Source organism: Trichosurus vulpecula, chromosome 4 (genome assembly GCF_011100635.1).
Source record: "Trichosurus vulpecula isolate mTriVul1 chromosome 4, mTriVul1.pri, whole genome shotgun sequence".
Classification (NCBI taxonomy): Eukaryota; Metazoa; Chordata; class Mammalia; order Diprotodontia; family Phalangeridae; genus Trichosurus; species Trichosurus vulpecula.
Window position 1 is genome coordinate 230,281,665 of NC_050576.1, and position 22,354 is coordinate 230,304,018.

Here is a 22,354-nt window from a genome sequence, read left to right on the forward strand (position 1 = left end):
TGGAAACCAGTGTTCACTCACCAGCTTCCTTGTCCGCTCGACACGGAACCGTCACAGCAGTATTGGTGTGTTGATTTGGCTGGGACGGTACAGACAGGGCCCAATGCTATGTTTCTCTTGTGTCTCCCTACACACACTTCCATAACTTACATGGGCACGGGATACAACGTTTCTTGTTCGGAACCTCTTGTCACGAACACACTCAACAGTTCTCATGCTAACTTTACTATTTTCCTTCTTCGCATACCCTCTTACACTATCCATCCTGTAGAGGCCGACCCATTTGCCCTCTCCCCTTCTGATGGGATAATGCGAGACTTTCTACGCCCCAAGCGGGACATAGCAGTAGGCACTGTCCTGTCTATTGTTAATCTAGCCCTTACTATCCTGGAAGAGGTCCAAATTCTTCAATTACAAAAACGGGTCGCTTTCCTTGCCTCCTCCTTGCAAACCTTTATGGTCCAATCCGGCTTAGCCTGGAAACACCAAGAACAAATTGACCGTGTGCTGTTTTCAGAACTGCAGACCTTCAAGGAGGTCCTTGAGGTAGTCGTACAGCAACAAGCCTTACTGATTCGATATATGAGATTACAATGCCATTATAAGTATTATCCTGTTTGTGTAACCCCTATTCCCTATAATGTCTCCCAATATGCTCAGTTAGAAAGGCTTCTTAAAGATGCCAGTACTGCCACTAATTTTACTACTGAACTGCATATGCTAGATGAGGTCATTGCGGCCATACAGAATGCCACTATACAATTCAATGGCGACTGGGAAGAGAACCATAACAACGCTAAGGACTGGTGGGACACTCTCAGTGTCCACCAGTTACTCCAATGGGCCTCCATTGGAGGACTTTTTCTCATACTAGCCTTTCTCATCTGTTTGTGCCTGCCCTGCTTGATTTCCTGTATGATTGGGGTTTTGCGCCGCTCCTTGGAAGCTGTAAAAGCCGATGTCATTAAACAAAAAGGGGGAGTTGTTAGGGGCGCTCTGGACCTAGGCCTCCCGAGAGGGTAGTGAGACGCCAGGGAGTCTGGACCTGCTGACGGGGCAGTGCCTGTGTGGCTTCTGCCACGTCAGTACCGGGGCGGCTCTAACTGGAGGAGCTCCACCCTCGGGGAGGAACTGGGGAGGAGCCAACCCGAAACACCCAATATAAGGCGCACCCCAGAGAGGGTCAGCGGGATTTTGTGTAAGATTTCTGGTACGCCATTGCAATAAACCTGCTTGTCGCATTCCGGTGGCTGTCTGGTGATTCTCCTCTCGCGTCCCCCGGGAGGAGCCGGAGACGTCCGAAGACCCGTGGGCAGGGTGAGTGTGAGGCGGTAGTCGGGGAGTACGGGGTGCTAGTGTGGGGCACACCCGTCCGGCCGCCGACACAAACATGGCAGATGAAAAGCTGTGTGTGAAGAACCAAGAGAAGGGCATTTTTCCCCTAAGGAGCAAAAGTTGTTAAGATTGAACTATTGTAAGTGCCCTTAGGGCAGGGACTGCATCCACAGAGCTCAGCACAGTGCCTGGCACACAGTAGGTGCTAAATAATTGTTTACTGGTTTATATTGATTGACCAATTGAACTATACAGTGAGAAGGCAACTCACCTGCAAAATACAACTCATGATATCAGAAGCAATTTTTGCATGGGGTGTGTCCTCATCTTTTCCTGAAGGGCTGAGATTGTGCTCCAAGCAGGATTCCCAGAGAGCCACGAGGGCCTTGCCATGCTTCTCAATGGACTCAGTCTCCCTGATGGCTGTTGTGATTCGAGTGATACAGATCTCAACCACGGCTTGGTCATTGCCATTGGATGAATAGTCCTATTTGTAAGGAAAAGAGGGAGTCCATAAATTGTACTCCTTAACCTCACTGGCTGCCAGCTAAGGGGGTGGCATGCCTAAGATTTCTAGCAAACAATTCCCCCCTTCTTTATTAGCTAACACTCATGGACTTTGTAGGCCACTTGGGTCGTACCACCTGGTAGTTTGAGCTACATGACCAAGCTCAGGCCAGTGGGTAGGTTCACTTAGCTTTGCAAAAGTATGTGCTCTCTGATGAAATTATTGAGATCAAAGTCAACAACAGGAAGAACCTGAAGGTGGACTCTGATTGAATGTATCCCCAAATTTCTCAAGAATTGTTCAGTCTGTGAACTTTTCACAATGTAATGGAAAGTCAGGCTAGATTACATCAAATCCTAATCAACCTTTACTCTAACAACTGCCCCCCCCCAAAAAAAAACTCTCTTGGGTCCCCAAGATTCCTAGCTCCAAATCCCTTTCTTATCTTTTATATAGGTGAATTGGCAGAGATAGTAAAGCCACAGATGACAAAGTCAGGATCTAGGACTATATGAACAAAATTATTTAAAAAAACTTTTTATACAAATAAAATCAGATTTAAATAATTGGAGAAAGATTAATTGAGTAGGCAAAGCCAATATAATGAAAATGACAATTTTATCTAATTTATATATTCAATGCCATCCTAAGTAAGTTACCAAATAATTATTTTACTGAATTAGAAAAGAAAACAATAACAACTCACTTGGAAGAACAAAAAGTCAAGAATATCAAAGGAACTAGTGAAAAAAAATGTAAAGGAAGGAGTCCTAGCAGTACCAGAGCTTAAACACATTATAAGGCAGTAATTATTAAAACTGTCTGGCACTAGGTAGGGAATAGGTAGATCAGTGGAATAAAGTAGACATACAATTTACTGCAGCCAATAAATATGGTAACCTTGTATTTGACCTGTGTAAAGACTTAAGACTGGGGGATAAGGATTCCTTATTTGGTAAAAATTTTGGGGAAAACTGGAAAGCAGTCTAGCAGAAATTGGCATAGACCAATATCTTACACCATTTACGAAGATAAGATCAAAATAGATGCATGACCTGGGTATAAAGAGAGAGAACACAAGAAAATCTGAGGAACATGGAACATATTACCTATCACACTTATGGACATGTGAACAATTTATGAATAAACAAGAGATAGAGAGTAGTGTGAATTGTAAAATGGATACTTTTCAGTTACATTAGTTTAAAAAATTTTTGTACAAATAAAACAAATGTAGTGGAGATCAGAAGGAGAGCAGAAAATTTGGGGAAAATTTTATAGACGGTTTCTCAGATACACACACATGTATATACATACATACATATCTTTATCAAATCTATAAGAATACGAGTCATTCCCCAATTGATAAATGGTCAAAGAATACGAACAGGTAATTTTCCAATGAAGAAATCAAAACAATTTATAGTCATATGAAAAAATGCTCTAACTCATTATTGATTAGAGAAATGCAAATTTAAACAACCTCATGATACCATTTTATACCTATCAGACTGGCTAAATAGTTGAAGAGGAAAGCAACAAATGTTGGAGGGGATGTGGAAAAATTGGGACACTAATTCACCGTTGGTGGAACTGTGAACTGATCCAACCATTTTGGAGAGCAATTTGGAAATATGTCTAAAGAGTTATTAAACTGTCTATACCCTTTGATGGAGCCACACCACAGCTAAGTCTGTTTTCCAAGATGATTAGGGAAAAAGGAAAAGAATCTTTATGTTCTAAAATATTTATAACAGCTCTCTTTGTGGTGGCAAAGGACTGGAAATTGAGAGGAAGTCCATCAATTGGGGAATGGCTGAACAAGTAGCATGTGTTTGTGATGGAATACTGAATATTGCTATAAAAAATGATGAGCTTGATTTTAGAAAAAACATGGACAGAAGCACAAAATAATAAAGAGCAAAATGAGCAGAACCAAGAGAACTTTGTTTATGCCAACAGCAATTTGTTTTAAGAACAACTTTGAGTGATTAAGTCACTTTGACTATTATAAGTACCCAAAATAACTACAAAGGACATGTGAAGGAAGACGCTGTCTGCATCCAGAGAAAGAACTAATAAATAGAAGCATGTATAGAACAGTTTTACATATATATGTATATATACATATTTGTTTTTAATGGTAGTCATCTCTAGGGTGAGGGGGAGGGAAGAAAAAAAAGAGTTACATGACAACTATATTTATATATTTAAAAGGAATAACAAGTTGGATATAATAGATTTGCAGTTTCGTGCACAATAATCTTTTCTTTATTCTAACATGTTATGGGAATGCTTGTTTTATTAAGTTCAAAATAAAATAAAATTTTTGAATTAAAAAGATATGATAAAAAGCAAACCCCAACAACTAAAGCTGGGGGGAGGGTCTTTTTCTTCTAATTCCTGGACACACGCCTTTATTATGCCTATCCAGCAAAACCATCGGGCTTTGGGTCCACCTTACATCAGGATTCTCACTGAGTCAAACAAAATTAACCAATGGCTAGCATTAGGCTATAGCTGCACAAGAGTGTAAGAGGAAAATTCATTCTATTGCTTTTGTTTCAGTACTAAAAGTTTATGTGTGTGAATGTGCTATAATACACATCCTAAATGGGCATTGTCTCTGGCTCTCCCCCATTCCTGGAACTCTCCCTCCTCATCTATGCCTCTTGCCTTCCCATGCTTCCTTCAAGGCTCAGCTTAAGCCCCACCTCTACAACAGGCAGAGGAGACACTAGTTGTTTGTACTTTGTTCTTGAAGAGGACTGTGACATCAGGGATGTGATGCCATGTCACGGGAGTGAATTGGATTTGAGTGAGGGAGGTGTGCAAAGTCACCAGCCTCACTTTCTCCTCCAGAGCCCAGATGGTAGACACCTAATAAATACTCGATGAATACAACTCTCTTTAACCTGCCCATCCAAGCCCTAGTAGGAAGATGAAAAAAGAGAAAGCAAATAAATGGCTGAGCCAAAGCAACCACCTCATTGACTCTGTCTAGCACGTCCCTATGTCTGCAAAGACGGGAAGGAGATGCATTTTTGTCAACTCCTCCCTGGGGCCAAGCTTGGCTATTATAGTTACACAGTATTGTGCTAAACATTGGCTGGGGCAGCTAGGTGGCAGAGTGGATAGAGGGCAGGGCTTGGAGTCAGAGAAGACTCATCTTCTTGAATTCAGATCTGGGTCTCAAGACACTAACTTTGTGATCCTGGGCAAGTCATTTAACCCTGTTTGCCTCAGTTTCCTTCATCTTTAAAGTGATCTAGAGAAGAAAATGGCGAACAACTCTATTATCTTTGCCAAGAAAACCCAAATGGGGTCGAGAAGTGTTGATGTGACTGAAATGACTGAACAACAACAAAGTTCTGGCAATTCTCAATGACAAAACAAACAGTCCCTAAGCTCAAGAAGGGTACATTCCACTGAGGGATTGTTTGTTTTAAGTCACTAGTCTATAAAGGTTTCAATAGCTCTAGGAAATCCCCATTATACAGTACTACCTCAAGTTCTTTCTCAAGTACCTGAGGCAGGAATCTTAAGTAAATATATGTTACAATGTATTCCATGGTCTGATAGCTTTACAGGTGGTGGGTCAACGGTAACAGATATTGCCATGGGCACCTCTCTGGTTTCTGGGGATTCACATAAAGTTGGGGTGAGAGGGATTCTTGACTTCTAGTTTCTACACTCTTTGATCCATCCTACACAAAGTCACTAAAATAAATTTCCTAAGGTGCAAATCTATGTCACCCTCCTGGTCAAGAACTTTTATTGCCTCTCTATTGACTTTAGGACAAAATGCAGATTCCTCAGCTCAGTATTTAAGGCCTCCACAGTCTGACTCCACCCGTGGCTTATTACACATTACTAACTTTCATACTTTATGTTACCACCAGCCCATCCTACTTACTGCTACCAGAACATCTCCTACCAATGCGCCTTTGCATAGTCTGGGTCCCCCTCCTGTAATATACTCCCTCCTCAACTCCTCCTCTTAGAATACCTTAGCTTCCTTCACAGTTCAACTCTTAGGCTACCTCCTCCAGGAAGCCTTTCCTGATTCCCTAGATGTTAATGCTCTCCTTCCTTAAATGATCACCATCACCTGTGCATACTTCGTGGGCCCCGCCTCCCCCCACCCTGCTTAAGGCACTTGACTTGAAGAGCTGCTTCTTCAAAAATCCCATCACTCAGAATTCTAAACTGGCTCCAGTAATCATGTTTTGGCATCCCCATAATATGAACCCAGGCCCTTTGGCATTCACCAGACATCTGGCTTAAAATACACATGCTCAAACATACATGTACACACCCATGCACGTAATAACATATCATATTTAAAGGTAGTTACCACATTAAATTTTCAGATCATTTCAATTCAGCAAACATTTATTAAGTGATTTTTATGTGGAAAGTACCTTGGGCATGAAGACAAAAAAAAAAACAGTCCCTGCCTTCAAGAAGCTTAATTTTAGGGTCTTGGGGGAGAAAACAATATGTAAAAAGATAAATAAATCCAAGACAATTTGAGGAGAGATAACATGAAAACTTGAGGTAGACGGTGTCCAGGAGGGTTCCTTTGCTGGAGAAGGCAGCAACTAAATGAAACTATAAGGAAGCTAGGAGAGGGAAAGGAGGGTGCCAGGCAAGGACACAGGAGGTATCCGGCTGACTACAGAAGAAATAGGCCATGTACCCTGCTAAGTAGATATGATAGGAATTGTGAAGGGAAAGTCATAAATCACATTCAAATTCCATGAATTTTTATGACAGAACAATCATTTATTTGTTTGTAGCAGTGTTTCTGCTGCTGGTCTACTCATATAGGGAACCTAGTGAAGCAGATGGCAAAAGGCCCGTACTGGCCCCTCTCTCTGGTTGCTTTTCAGAGATGTTGATGCAGTTTGCCCCATGACCATCTGGGCTGAAAGCACATCCTGCATTCAGTGATTTTAAGCAGGAGATTTGGAGAGAGGAGGACCTGAGTGGCGGTCCCAGGTCTAGCATTGCTAGTGGGATACTTTGGGCAAGTGACCGAACATCTCAGACCCTCCTCGGTCCCATCTTCTGCAAAATGGACAAAGAAGATCAGTGGCTAGAAGGCAGGCCTGGGTGGGAGTCTTGCCTCTGACATATGCTGCCTGTGTGGCTGTGGGCTAGTCACTCGAATTTAAGCCCTCAGGAGAATTATTGCTCAGCACAACATACATATGGTCCTACAGAGTGGTCCTACATGAATGGATGATTGGTGGGTTGGTTATTTAGAAGAGTCAGCAGCGTGCAGTGGACAGAGCACTGGGTTTGAATCCCAACTCTATCACTTACTATCTAGGTGACCTTGGGCAAGTCAATTTATGCCACTGGATCCCAGTTTCACCAACTGTAAAATGAGCCTATTGGACTTGAACTCTTAGGTTCCTTCCAATTTTAATTTATTTTTTATTTTGAAGGAGAGATGGGACTAGTAATTTTATTGGTATAGGAGCTCCCAGGGTGGAAACTCTCTACTAACGTAGATTGGCATCTGCTCTGGCACTGAGAACTGCTTGGAGCACTGAGACATTAAGTCAGTTGCCCAGGGTCGCCCAAGCAATATGGGTGAGAGTTGAAGCCATATGGATGTGACTCCAAGGCTGGTCCTTTCTGCACGGTTCCACTTGGCTTCTCGGTCCTCACAGGAAGGGAAACTGTTCCATCCAGAAAAGCTCACAGCCTGGGAATATGGGAAAGTTTTCCAAAGAACAGCTGGAGATTACTGGCTGGGTGTCAGAGGAGAGTCATCAGGGACAAGATGGGCAACACAGGAGAAGGTGGGGATCTATGTGAGGAAGGAGAGGTCTACACCTTTATACCTAGGAAAGGTCACTTGACCAGAGTAAATGGTAAAGCAGAGCTCAAGAACAAAAAAGGCATAAGGAAAGGCAGATTGGGAAAGAGCCACAAAGCAGGGAGGGAGAGAAACTGGGTGCCATGGGAGGAATCTGAGGAGGGCAATAGCATCCTCAGAACAAAGTCTAAGGAAGGTCTTTTGATAGTTGTTTTTTTGGACCAACGAGTGTAGAAAAGAGCCAGACATGTGACAAGGCTAATGTAGCAAAAGCAGGAGACACACGGGGCCCACACCAAAGACTTCATCTTGAAGATTTCAGGAAGGGACAGATCTTTATTGTGGAGGAAGAAACAAAAGGCACCAGTGTTTGTTTGAATGTAGGTAGAGAAGGAAAGAAGTCAGCTGCCCCTAGATTCGCAGGCTCCCGTTCCTGTGGTATATCTTCTCCTCTCATCTCACATCAGAGCCCATAACTGACTTGCTTTCTGCTAAGCATTCTGGTTCCAAAGTCAAAGAACCTGGGTGCAAATCCTACTTTTGACATTTGCTACCTGTGTGACCTCAAACAAGTTATGTTCCTTGTCTGTAAAATTAGGGTATAATTGATGGCCCCCATAGTTCTTTCCAGTTCTAAATCAGATGCTAGAAAGTCACTTAATCTCCTTGGAGCTAAGTTGTCTCTTTTGTAAAAGGCAGGGGTTGACCACTAGGTGGCCTCTAAATTCCTGATACTCTGATCCTATTAATGCATCTGAGTAAGGACCATATAATGTGCTGTGACCCCTCAGGATACTATTGCCTCCATGTTGTTTTCCTTATCCAACTGTGAGTCCCTCAATTTAGATCCCATTACTCCCCAAGTCAGACATTTCCCTGCTCACTCCCCTGGATCTGTGATCTTTAGTACTGCTGATTTGAATTGTTGGACTGCTTACTAGATTCAACAATACAATTTACTCCAGTAAACATTTATTACAGTAAGCCCCTGACGTGTCCCAAGTCGGGGCAGCTAAGTGGCACAGTGGATAGAGTGATGGGCCTGAAGTCAGGAAGACTCATCTTCCTGAGTTCAAATCTGGCCTTAGACACTTACTGGCTGTATAACCCTGGGAAAATCAGGTTGCCTCAGTTTCCTCATCTGTAAAACGAGCTGGAGAAGGAAATGGCAAACTATTCCAGTATCTTTGCCAAGAAAACTCTAAATAGGGTCACAAAGAGTCAGACAAAACTAAAATGAATGAATCGCAAGAACAATGTACCAAGCACTGTGCCAGGTATTGTAGATATAAAGACAAACTGAAAACAGTCCCTGGTTTAAGGGAAGTCACCAGAATGGATCGCTGTGCTTGAACTACACCTGCTTCCGGTTTCAAGGATGTTGCTAATTCTTTCTTGGATATTCATGAGGAGGTCACTCACAATGGCCTTCGATAAGATGGTAGGCAGTTGGGCATATGTGGGTACCAGGATTTGGCTCCTTGTTCTGATTCTTTATTACTATTTAGCTATTCCATTCAATCACACACTTTTCACATTAAACTCATGAATCATCTGGCTTGACCCTAGGGGACTTTCATTTGGAGGCTATGGATTTGAATTAATGCTGATCCAGAGAGGACCTTGAATTGGGTATGTGACCATACGGCATGGGTGTCTAGGACAATATGGAAAGCACAATGTAAAGCAATAAAAAGCCATGGCATGGAATGAGTTCGACTGTGGTCAAATATGGCAGACTCTGTTCTAAAGGCTTGTCATACTGAGCAATGACAGCAAATGGCAGCACTGGGGAGTAAGGGGTGTGTTGCTGTTAACAGCTGCCCTGGTCAGCTCCTTAGGGAGATGACAAAGCAGCTCTCTCCCTATCAAGATCTCACCTGGACTGGGAGCACCAATATGCCCACATTTGAAATGTGCACAACTCACTACTCTCACTACACTCATGGTTCTGCTAACTAGCGACCTCTAGTATCAAACACTGTGCCAGGTATTGTAGATACAAAGACAAACTGAAAACAGTCCCTGGTAAGCTGCTAGGCTTAAGGGAATGTCAATGTCCTCACTCCCTATCCTCCATCGCCATTTTGATATGTCAAGATTTAACAGTTTAATCCTTTACAAAGGTGAAAATCAAGGGCACCTTCGGTCAACTTGTTCCCAGTGGAGCAGGAAGGAGAGGATGCCTAGAAATGAACAATATTCAGAAAGTGGAAACAACCAGCATCTCAAGCCAAATTAATTTGATTAATATTGTGGGAAGAAATGTGGAAATGAAATTGTTATCAAGACATTACCTGGGAAAAGGAGAGCATTTGGGCCATGGCTTCCCTAACTGGTGATTTAGAGTATTCATGGCAGCCAGTAAGAGAACTTGGAGAGCTTCTCCTGCTGGCTGCCAATATCCCTTTTAAAGGACTCTTAACTGCAACATAAGCAGGAGCTGTTATCCTGGAAAAATATGCACATTTGCTCATTCTGGGCATCATGATGGTTTGCTTTCAGCTTCTGTCCTTTGCCTACTTGGCAAATCTGCCAAGTATGGGCAAACACTGTTGAGCTAAGTGGATGCTAGGTGGTTTGAGCAATCTTGCTTTTGAAGTGCAAGGATGGGAGGATCCAGGCTTGGCTAAAAAGCTAACACCGACCATGGCAGCTCAGTAGATACTTCATTTTTCTTTTAAGTAAATGTTTTTTTCAATTCCTTAAAATAGTCACTGCTATTTTTCCAATAACACATTCCCCATCCTTCCATTTGCTTATACCAAGTAGAAAGAGTATTAGATTGGGAGCCAGAGGACCTAGTGTCTGGGTTCAAATCCTGTATCTTCCTACCTGTTCCTGAGCCTTTCTTTTTCTCTTTGGGTCTCCATTTCCTCATTTGGAAAATGAAGGGATCGGACTGAGAAGCACCATTCAACAGTGGAAGGAACAATGGATTTTAAGATTGACAACCTGAATTGAAATCCTTGCTGAGCCACTTAGTAATTGTGGGACATTGGTAAGTCACTTCTTTCTGGACTTCCATTTCCTCTCCTATCCAAATGAAAGCATTGGACTAGACCTCTCATGGTCTTTTCCAACTTTAAATTTGGTGATTCCATAACCAGATGACTTTTTGAGGTCCTTTTAGTCTCTAAATCTATAAAGTCCAGTTCAGCAAAACAAAACTAATATGAACCTGACAATGCATGCCTCATTCAGCAACTGTAGTCCATCACCGCCCTGCCAAGAGGTTGGTTGACTTCTCCGTTTGTCTTCTGAAGTCCTGATGTCACTGCATCAGTCAGCATTCCTCTGTTTTTAAATATTGTTTCTCTTTACATTGTTGTTAGTCATTCTCTTTAGAAAGGGCTTTTGAAATAGATTTTGTTCAGATGGGAATAGGAGGAAGAAGGAGGATGAACAAATTTAGCTAATTTTGTTGTTGATGTGTGTCCTTTTTTCCTTTTTGAGGAAGAACAATGACATCACAGGATGATGCCCTGACTTTGGTGTGAATTGGATTTAAGTGAGGCAGAGTTGTGCAGAGTTTTTAGCCTCACTCTCTCTTCCTGAGCTGGTTTTAAATATATGTAAGTGAAGTGCAGGTACTAAGAATAAAAGAACTAAACAAGCTACTGGTGGCCTCCTGCCCCAAACTACCTTGTATTCATTTTGTATTTTTTTAATACATTTAGAAATGGACTTCTTGTCTTACTACATAAGATATTATATAAAGTAATGAGGGAGATAGGAAAATAAGGCAGAGCAGATAGACTGCAAACTTCTTGAAGGAATTTCACTTGTGCTCAAAAATGAGTGTTTCCCAGTGTTCAACAAAGTGCTCAGCATTCAGTAGGAGCACAATAAAAGTTTATTGATTGTTCGAACAGCAAAGCAGAAGAAAAAGTGAAGGAGAGAATTCCTGTCTCTAAGCATTGCGCGTAGCTGCCACTTTGAGTGATGGGAAGGTTACTGGATTTCCCATACACTTCTTAAACTCAACACGTCCAAAACTGAATTCATTGTCTTTCCTCCCAAACCCTCCCCTCTTCCTATCTCCCCTGTTCCTGTCATTGCTACCACCATTCTCCCAGTCACTCAGGCTTGTACCCTAGGTGTCTTCCCTAACTTTTAACTCTCTTACCCTGTACCGTCAAGTCCTATTGCTCTTGCCTTTTTAAAATTGTTTGTATACACACCTTTCTCTCCTCTGACACTGCCATCACCCTGGTACAAGCCCTCAATACCTCATGCCTGGACAACTGCAGCAGCTTACTGGTGGGTCTGCCTGCCTCAAGTCTCTCCACACTCCAGCGCATACAATGACATGGTCTAATGGCATTAGAATCCTTTTTTTAAGGGTATTTGTTCTGTGAAGTTTGGATTCAATCAAAGGACCTAGAGGGCCACATGTGGCTCTGAGGCTGTAGGTTCCCTACCCCTGGAACCATATCATTTCCCTCCCTTCCTTCCCACTCCCCCCCACCCCCACCACCAATTCAATGAAGTCCAGTATCTTCCTCTTAATTCCAGGATCAAAATCCTCAAAGTCCTTTATAACCTGCCACTTCATAGCTTTCTAGTCTTCTTATACCTTACCTCCCTCCATGAACTCTTTGACCAATGATCCTGGCCTATTTGCTGTTCTTTGAACATGATACTCAATCACCCAATCCCGTGAATTTTCACTGCTGTCCCCCAGGCCTAGAACTTTCTCCCTCATCACCTCCTGGCTTCCTTGACTTCCTTCAAGTCTCAACTAAAGTCATAGCCTTTCCTAGGCCTTCTTAATCTTAATGCCTTTCCCTTTGAGATTACCGCAATTTTTCCTATAGAAATTTGGTTTGTACATCATAATTTGCAGACTCTGAGCTCCTGGAGAGCAGGGCTTTTTTCACTCCCTTTCTCTGTATCTCCATCTCTTAGCACAGTGCTTGGCACATAGCAGGTATTTAATAAATGCTAATTGTCTATTGCCCTTTTAAAAAAATATGACTTTTGTTCCTATCCCTTGATCTCCATTCAATATTTAGACCTCAGCCCAAATGCCTTTTTGTTTAACTGATTTTGTTAGGATGAGCAGGCTGGTCTTCAAAGGACAAAAATGCTGAATTTCTGTGCTTACTCCCTTTTTCCATCTTTGCCAAGCAGGCTCAGGAAATTTGAAATATGTTCTGTAATCCCTGTAGCCCTGTTCTCCAAGAGTGAACAGAAGGCTGTCTGGCAATCACAGTCGAGTACCAAGACATCAGTCACTGGCTACCTTGTTAATTCTTTCTACAAAATCAGACTAAAACAGCCCAGTAGGGCCAAGATCTAAAAATCCTATCTGTCCTTTTTCCCCATCTCCTGCAGATGTCTTGAGCAGAACAGAATGAAGGTTCATTCCCCAAGGTTCCTAGCTTTGATCTATATCACTCACCTCCCTTATATTTTATTTTTCTCATGATTTGGCTACATGACAGAAAAGATTAGGAACCCCATCCAAGAAATAGTGTTACTTACTGAAGATGAGCTAATTATTTTAATTTGCTCCAAAGCTTCTGACAGGCTTTCTTCAATCTCTGAGTCGTTCAAGGAGAAGAGGTCCCCAGCACGGGAAAGGTCCTTTTGTCCCAAAACCAGTCTGAACAGATGATGCATGATGGTGCCCCGTGGGTATCAACTCCACTTCTGGATACACATAGCCAAGTGCTTCCTTTTGAGAGGATTATTAGCAATGAAGGGCATAGCAAGAGAGGCACGTGGTTTTCCTAGAAAGGTAGTTTTTTCTTTGGACTTTGAGATTTCTTCTGATACACTCTGAAAGGAGGGAAACACAAGATTTATTATGGAAATTAGCAAAATAGCAGAAGGCTTGGAGAAAAACTCAAGGTCTCACCAGAGAAAAGATGCTTTTAAAAAATGTTTTAACAAAGAGTCTGAGAATTTCAGAGTTTAAAGTGATCTCAGAGACTGTTGAACCCAACTCATTCCTGAACAAACATATCCATTTCAATTTCCCTGACCAGTGGTCATCTAGCATCTGCTTGAAGATCTAAAGTGAGGCAGAGACCATGTAAGCTCCTTGAGGTCAGGGACTGTCTTATATGCTAGTATTTATATTCCCAGTTGCTTAGCAGAGTGCCTGACTTAGGAAGTGTTTAAGAATTGTGGGGGTTGAGGGAGGGGGGAAGGAGGGGAGAAAATCTGGATCTCATTATGTAGAACCGTGTGTTGTAAACTAAAAATAAAAAAAAATTAATAAAAAAAAATTAAAAAAAAGAATTGTGGGGGTTTTATCTATCTATCCATCTATCTAACTCACACATTTTCATAACATTTTATAATAGACTCCAACTCTTGACTCCTGGCATTTTTACTGACCATCCCCCATGCCTGGTATTCTCTCCCTCCTCACCTTCACCTCCTGGCTTCTTTCAAGTCTCAGCTAAAGTGTCGCATGCTTCAAGAAGCCTCTCCCAGTCCCCCTTAATGCTAGTGCCTGCCCTCTGAAATTATCTCCAATTTATCTGGTCTATATCTTGTTTGAACATAGTGGTTTTCATGTTGTCTCCTCCATAAGACTATAAGCTCCATGGAGGCAGGGATTTTTTTTCCTTTCATTTTATCCCCAGCTCTTAGCACAATGCTGGGGAAATAGGAGGTACTTCATAAATGCTTATTAATTTGACTATGTGTATCTTTCTACCTACCAGGGCTGGCAATTAACAACATATACCATCACTCCCTGACTTTCTGCTGTGAGGTAGAAGGAATTGTTATCTTCTGTTCTCCAGGACTCTCATTTGTTTTTTAGTCATTTCAATTTCAACTTCCTTTCAGTGATCTGTTACCTTATATTATTGTAGTCATTATACATATTGTTCTCCTGGTGCTTTTTATTTCGCTTTGCATCATTTCATACAATCTTCCCATGCTTCTCTCAGTCTTTCATATTTGTCATTTCTTATGCAGAATAATGCATTCAGATACCACAAGTTTTTCTGAAAATTTCCTAATCAGTAGGTACCCACTTTGTTTCTAGTCTTTTGTCATTGAGTCAATAAGCATTTATTAAGCACCTACTATGTTCCAGGCACTGTGCCAAGGGCTAGGGACACAAAAAGAGGCAAAAGTTACTCTCTGCACTCAAGGAGCTCACAATCAAATTGGTAGACAATAGTGTTTTAGTAAAATAATGTTAGTGACTGAATGGAGGATGGCTTGGAGTGGAGAGAGACTTGAAGTAAATAGACCCACCAACAGGCTTTTGCAATTGTCTAAGTGAAAGGAGATCAGGGCTTGCACCAGTGTTAATGTAAAAAGGAATCAGGTGAGCATTGGAGACATGCTGCAGAGGTGAAATCGACAAGAAATTCTGTGGAGGTGAAATCAACAAGATATGTTGTGGAGGTGAATCTACAAGAAATGCTGCAGAGGTGAAATCTACAAGAGAAGCTGCAGAGGTGAAAACGACAAGAGACACTGCAGAGGTAAAAATGACAACTCTTGGTAACAACTTGGAGGTGGGGGTGGTGGTCAGAGATGATGAACAATACAGGATGACTCCTAGGTTGTGAAGCAGAGTACTAGGAGAATGGTGTTGCCCTCAACAGTAATAAGAAAGTTTGGAAGTGGGGAAAACTTGGGAGAGTAATGAGTTCACTTTTGGACACATTGAGTTTTAAAGTGTCTACTGGAATCCAATCTGAGATGTCTGAAAGGTAGATTGGAGATGTGAGACTAGAGGTGAGCAAATAAGTTAGGGCAGAATTGGTAGACTTGAGGATCATCAGCATAGAGAGGGTAATTAAATCCATGCAAACTGATCAGATCACCAAGTGAAATAGTATAGAACAAGAAGAGGGCCCAAGAGAGAGTCCCATGAGACACCTGTGATTAGAAGGAATGACCTGGATCAGAATCCAGCAAAGAAGACTGAGGAATGGTCTGGTAAGGAAAGAGGAGAACCAGGAGAGAACAGTATCTCAAAAACCCAGGGAGAAGAAAATATCAAGGAGAAGAGGGATACCAATGATAGGCAGAATCGCAGAATTGTAGAATTGTTAGAAATCTCTGAGGTCATCATCCAAGGAGAATCCCCTCTACAGGGCACCCAATGAGTGATCACTCAGCCTTTGCTCCCTCTTAGGGAAGTGAAACCCCCTACTGCCATTTCACATTTTTAATGACTTTGTTGGGTGTAGCTTTCTTATGTTAAACCTAAATTGGCCCCTTCATGACTTCCACCCATTCCTCCTCTTTAGACCCTTTGGAGTAAAGAAGTCTTATTCCTTTTTAAATACATGAAGAGAGTTATCATGTTTGGGCAGCAGGGTGGCACAGTGCCTGGAGTCAGAAAGACCTCAGTTGAAATACTGCCTCAGACTCTTGCTAGATACATACTACTTCCAATAATAAAAAAGACTATTTTGTGGAGAACCAGCATAAGCAAGCGCTCTCACAGTGGTCACCAGGAACAGGACAAGGATACTCTCAAGGTCTCTCTGAAAAATTTGGGAGACACTGGTCAGCAGGAACAAGACAAGGCTGCTGTCAAGGTCTCTGTGAAAAACTTTAGTATCCATTGTGAAACTTGGGAGACACACAGGACTGCGTAGCATGGCTTGCCCACACCAAAGAAGGTGCTGTGCTCCGCCAGCAAGGCAGGATCTCAGTGGCACAAAGGGAAAGTGAGGTGAACAAATCCAGAGACATCTCCATCCCAAATATTCTAACAGACTATTTGTGCTCGACCTGTGGTAGAGCCTTCCAAACTCACATGGGACGGACCACAGCCAAACACACTGTACCTTGACCCCAACATAGTAATGTCACTTTAGTCCTCTTTGAAAATGAAGGACAAACAACAACTAGATTGTGACCTTGGGCAAGTCTTTTAACCTCTGTTTGCCTCAGTTTCCTTATTTTTTAAAATAAGGATATTAGAACCTACTTCACAGTGTTGTGACGATCAAATAAGTTAATACATGCAAATGTACCTCACAAAACTTTGAGTGCTCTATAAATGCTTAATAAGAATTATAATTTCCTCTCCAAGTCTTATCTTCTTCACACTAAACACCTCCAGTTCCTTCAAGCAGTCATCATACCACATTCCATTGCTGTCCATCACCATCATGGTGCAGACCATCATTGGCCTCCTTTGGACACACTCTAGATTATTAGTGACCATCCCATAATGTGGCACCTAGAACTAGACACAACACCACCAAATGTGGTTTGACTAAGCCAGAGTTAACTTCTCTTATCCTGGATCCTTGTCTACCATAGCAAAACTCATGCTGAGCTTGTACTCCTACTCAGTCCCCATGACCTTGTCCAAGCGAAGTCCCATCTAGCCACACCTTCATTACCCCATGTTTGCAAAGTATATTTTTATAACCCAAGTGTAAGACTCTACTGTTGTAGTTATTAAACATATCGTATTTGACCCAACATTATAGCCTGCCCAGATGTTTCCATATCCTAACTCTGTCATATGGTATCTAGTCCAACTTTCTCTTCCAGCTTTCGTTGTGTTATATGAAAATCCGATAAACACACTAGCTATATTGTTACCTAAGTCATTGGTAACATTGCCAAACAGCAGAAGGCTAAGCAGCGATCCCTATGGCACACCTTTAGATACTGCCTTCTAAGTCGATGTTGAACCATTAATGGCTACAGTTTGGATCTGGCTATCCAACTAGTTCCAAAGCCAACTCAATGGAGAAAATCATAGGATCCAAGCCTTTAGATCTGAAAGGGACTTTTTTTGTTGTCCTTTAGTCATTTTTCAGTCATATCCAACCCTAGAAATAATTTAATTCATGTCTCCCCTCTCATTTGGCCAATGGGAAAGTGGAGAGTGAAGGAAGTTGTGACAACAAAAATGTCACCCTTAAACACACACTGTCTTCCCTCCAGCCCGGCGATGGTGGCATAGCAGCTAACCCCTTTCAGCCTCATTCAGACTCTCTGAGGCCTTTGCCTCTAAGGTCGCTTCTGGCTCTCAGTCTATGATTCTAGGATCCCGCTTCCGATAATAAATGATCTTCCTCTCGTAGTGACCGGAATCCAGCTCCACGCTAGAAGAGAGATGAGGAGGGGCAAAAAAAAACAAAAAAAATGTGGTCCCTTAGAACTCTCTCTGCTTCCATAGGGTTAGGGTTAGTGGGTGGGAAAAATAGAGACAGAGATAATCTTTCAGAAAGGCCAACAAGAAGACAGAAACAGAGAGAGGCAGAGTGGGTGACAAGACAGACTCCAACCTGAGGAGCTGCTGCTCTGGGGTGTGACTGCTTTGGAGGATCAGACACATTGTATTCTCTAGTAAGGAGGTGTCAGACACACTATTGCAAACCTCGCAAGAGCAGCCCAAATCAAACCTTGTATGTGCATAGCTTCACTAGACTATCTTTGACCCCAGCTTGCTGTACCCTGGTAGGCTGCCTCCTCAACCGACAAGGTGAAGCTACAAATCCACTCCCAGTCTGGAAATATACAACTCAAGGTGGAGGCGGGGAGAAAGTGAAGGAGGAGAATATATTCATGCTTAAAGCACACATATATGTACACACATGTATATGCACACACACATATCTAAAGCCAAGTTCATGGCCCCCAGAGTAAGAGCCCTTCCTGACTCAGTTATTCTTGTTGGCCTCAGAGTCAGGAAGAGTCCTTCCTCTGACATTTACTGGCTGTGCCCGTAAGTCAGAGCCCCTTGACAACCTTTTAGGACTACAAATTGTAGGGCAGGTACTAGTGTATACGAGGAATTTCCTCTCTTAGGTCACCAATGAAACCACTGGCCCAGCCCAACCCCCCCCCCACCTCCCTCTCCTCTTTCAAAAACAAAACCAAAACTTCTCTTATAAATGTGGTCAGTGTGGTTCCCCTCCCCCAGATTTCTACATATTCCTTTTTCCAGATGGGCCTTTCACTCTCTTGGAACCTTCAAAGGAGAAAGTTTACAAAAGCTCTTTCCCTGTACCCTCCCCCCACACCCCATCTCCCTCCTCCTTTATGAGTGGTCTGTGAAATCTTAAGCAACTCCAGATTGCATTTTGGCCTATGGGTCTATGCTAATTGGCAGGACTGATAAAATTCCAATCTGCCTCCACCCTCTCCCCATAATCCCTGTGGTCTGTGCCTCAAAGTGCTCACGTTACTCTCGGTCCAATTCCTGTGGCCTCCCACTGGGTGAGACAGGGTGTCCCAGTAGAGCAGGCAGCCTCTTATAAGAAAGCAATATGGAGAGGACAATTAAACCCTTCTGCCTCCGACATCGGGAGTCTTCCTGGGTGAACCAGAGCCCCACTGGTTTTCTCTTTACCTGTGCTCTTCTCCTAACATTCCTTTGCCACCGCTGCTGCCGAGTTGCATACTTGGAAGCTGGGGGTGGATTTCTTTGCTTTGGTGGTCCAAGAGGCAGCTTACCAGGGGACAGCAAGCTGGAGTCAGGGAGCCCAGGGAACCTCCAGCTATTCGGTGCAATGCCAAGGTTTTGGAATGCCAGGAATGCAGCCTAATGCGGCCTTAACTGTGAGCCTGCCTTGGGTCAGGTGGCCAGGCTGAGCCTCCACCAGGGGCAACCTTATCTCCCAGGGAAATGCTATGTTTCCTGGGATGAAATACAAAGCCTGCTGCAGCCAACTATGCTGTTTCTTTTTTTCAAACAGAGAACACAAAACTCCCTGTGTTTGTGAAAAACTACCCTTTCCCCAGGAAGATTGGGGAGAGGGGAAAAAAAGCCACCCAAGAACAGAGAAAGTGTTCAAAGGCAGCTGTGGCAGGTGAATGAAAGAGTCATGTGTGCCACTTCTTAAACCCAGTGAGAACAAGAGAGCTAGGAGCTAATTGGTACTTCCCTTCCTCCCAGGGCTTATAGAAATCACCTGGAACTCTGGGGAATTGACCTAGAAAGAACCTCAGGTAATCAGACAGCCCCTGAGCCAAAGGATGGGCCACATTTGGGGAATGTTTAAGGATGGAGACCTCATGGGATAAAACCACAGCATTAAAAGATGAGAAAGAGGTGGGGGTGGGGGGAGTGAGACGTTATTTGGGGCCCATTTCTCCTGAGCTTCCCTTTCCTCATGTTAAAATGAGGGGGTTGGATTAGGATCATAGGAGGGTAAATCCAGTCCTGGAAGGGCCCTCAGAGTCTATGATCCTGAGACCTCGCTGTTTACTCCCTATGTGACCTTCACCGGGTCACTGACCTCCTTAAGGTTAAACCCCAGTTTCTTCATCTGAAAAATGAGAGGGTTGGACTAGGTGGCCTCTGAATCACTTTTCAGTAATTCTCAAAGGAGATTAAACCTTTAGTCTATGACCAGCTGGTTTAAAAAAAAAAAGCCTTCAAGAGAGCATCCCCTCTAAATAGCTAAGGATTCGCATATACTGAGCCATACAATGTAGTTTACAAACATTCTTCTCACCCTGACACACAGCTCTCTGTTTAGCCTCCCTAAGGGTCTTCTGGTCTGTTGGATGAACGTTCCTACAGGGGCTTCAGCTGCTGATTCTGTCTATTATACTGCTCACCAGTGAATTCTCAGTGTGTTGAGCCCCGAGGCCATGCAGGGAGCAAGGTGTGAACTGGCTGTTATGGTAAGTGGTGAGATGCCTGGAGGAGGGCACAGGAAAAGAGCTTTTGTAAACTTTCTCCTTTGAAGGTTCTAAGAGAGTGAAAGGGCCATCTGGAGAAAGGAAAATGTCTGCAAACAAACAGAAAGAGGAGGCCGAGGAGGATCTGGTTAATTTCCTGCCCTGCCCCCCACCCCAACTATTTTTGTGACTTTAGGCAAATTCCTTTGTGTCTCTATAAAGGGCCGGGGTTAGACTCAACGGTCTGAGATCCATTCCCAGTATAATCCTAGGACCTTTAAGCCCTTCCTCGCCTCCAATGATGGCAGCCTGAAGAAGTTACATCATCAGAATCAATTATAACAACATCTCCCATTTATAAAGCACCTTCCTCACAATTGTCTGAATGGGGATAGGTAGTACAGATACTATAAGTCCCATTTTATAGATAAAGAAACTGAGGCCCAGAAAATTTTAACAACTTGTTCAAGGTTACAAGTCATTAAGTGGCCAAACCAAGATGGAAGAGTAGTCAAAGAAGGCCATTATAAAAATTTTCATGTTTGAATGTACCCTCTAGTCACTCTTATTAGGGGCAGCTAGGTGGCACTTATAGTTCACAGAGTGATGAGCCAGGAGTGATGAGGGTTTGGGGTGAGAGGTGCTCGACACCCCAAAGTACCGACACGCCGGGTCCTGCCGAAAGAATTCGACTCAAGCCTTCTCAGCCAAGGGAAGGGATAAAGTTTATTAAGAGTTAGCCAAATAAGCCTGCCCCGAGAGATCCCACCCCTTGCGACGCCTGTAAGGAAAAAGGGCCAGACCCATCTGAGCTAGATTGGTTCTGACCACCTTCATGGAGGCAAGATGGAGATTATATACACAAAGGTTGTGGGAGGGATTGAGGGGTGGTCTGGGGTGACCAGAAGAGGGGTCTAGGGAGGGACTTAAGGATGAGGTCAGACTCCAGGGTGGGGGAAATAGCTGAAGGCTATATGGAAATGACAACCCATCAAGGGCTGGGGTAGCCAGCTAGGGTATAGATATTTTGATCAGGATTAAGGATGGGAAACAGGATTAAGGGTGGGAAACAGCTGGACAATAGAGGACTGGGCAAGGTAGGCATTTGGGCTTAATGGTTATAGCCTCAGGCCAAGGCCAGGTCGAGTGGCAAGATTCAAGGAGAGTTCAAGGGTTCAAGGGGTTCCTAGAGACTGTGCCCTCATCAGGAGGGCACATACTAACTGTATGACCCTGGGCAAGTCACTTAACTGTTTGCCTCAGTTTTCTCATCTGTAAAATGAGCTGGAGAAAGAAATGGCAAACTGCTCGAGTGTCTTTGTCAAGAAAACCCCACGTGGGGTGACAAGGAGTTGGACACAACTGAAAAATGACCAAACAACAACAAAGTCACTCGTTAAAACAAACTACAACAAAACTTTATTCATCCTTTCCTCGTTGTTTTTTATTCTTTAATCATTCTAGACAACAGGGTGGTACAGTGGGTAGAGGGCAGGACTTTGAGACAGGAAGAACTGGAGTCCAATCTTGCTCCTGATACTTACTAGCTGTGGAACCCTGGGCACATCTCCTAACCTCTCAAGGACTCAGTTCCCTTCTCTGTAAAGCAGAGATTAATAATAGCACTCGTCTTCCAGGGTTATCATGAGAATCAAAGGAGGTAATGAATGTAAAGTTATTTACTACTCTTCTCACTAGATTAAATCTTAGTTGTTCAGTCATGTTCTACTGCGTGACCCTGTTTGGGGTTTTCCTGGCAGAGATAGTTGAGTGGTCTGCCGTTTTCTTCTCCAGCTCATTTTTACAGTTGAAGAAACTGAGACAAACAGGGTTAAGTGACCTGCCCAGAGTCACACAGCTGGGAAGTGTCTGAGGCCGGATTTGAACTTGGGGAGGAGAGTCTTCCTGACTTCAGGCCAGCACTCTACCACTGAGCCATTAAATATCCTTTGAAAAATGCTGGTCTAAGCAGAGCATGCTATGCATACAGGCCACATTTCAAGTGTCCTTCGAATTACCGGCTAAGTCACCTTTCCTCCCATCTATGTATCACCAGGGTCTAGCCTGGGGCCTTGTCAAAGGAATGAATACCT

At 43.1% G+C, this 22,354-nt stretch overlaps 1 protein-coding gene across 1 annotated transcript in view; it reads right to left on the bottom strand.

The window, feature by feature from the left end:
* VEPH1 (ventricular zone expressed PH domain containing 1) overlaps window positions 1–22,354 on the bottom strand; it is a 221,833-nt gene that overhangs the window by 195,027 nt on the left and 4,452 nt on the right. The window contains exons 2-3 of the mRNA XM_036756099.1: window positions 13,167–13,463; window positions 1,607–1,822 (exon numbers count right to left, since the gene is read on the bottom strand). Of these exons, the coding sequence (XP_036611994.1) occupies window positions 1,607–1,822; window positions 13,167–13,304 (354 nt within the window). The 5' untranslated portion in view covers window positions 13,305–13,463. The remainder of the gene's footprint in view (window positions 1–1,606; window positions 1,823–13,166; window positions 13,464–22,354) is intronic.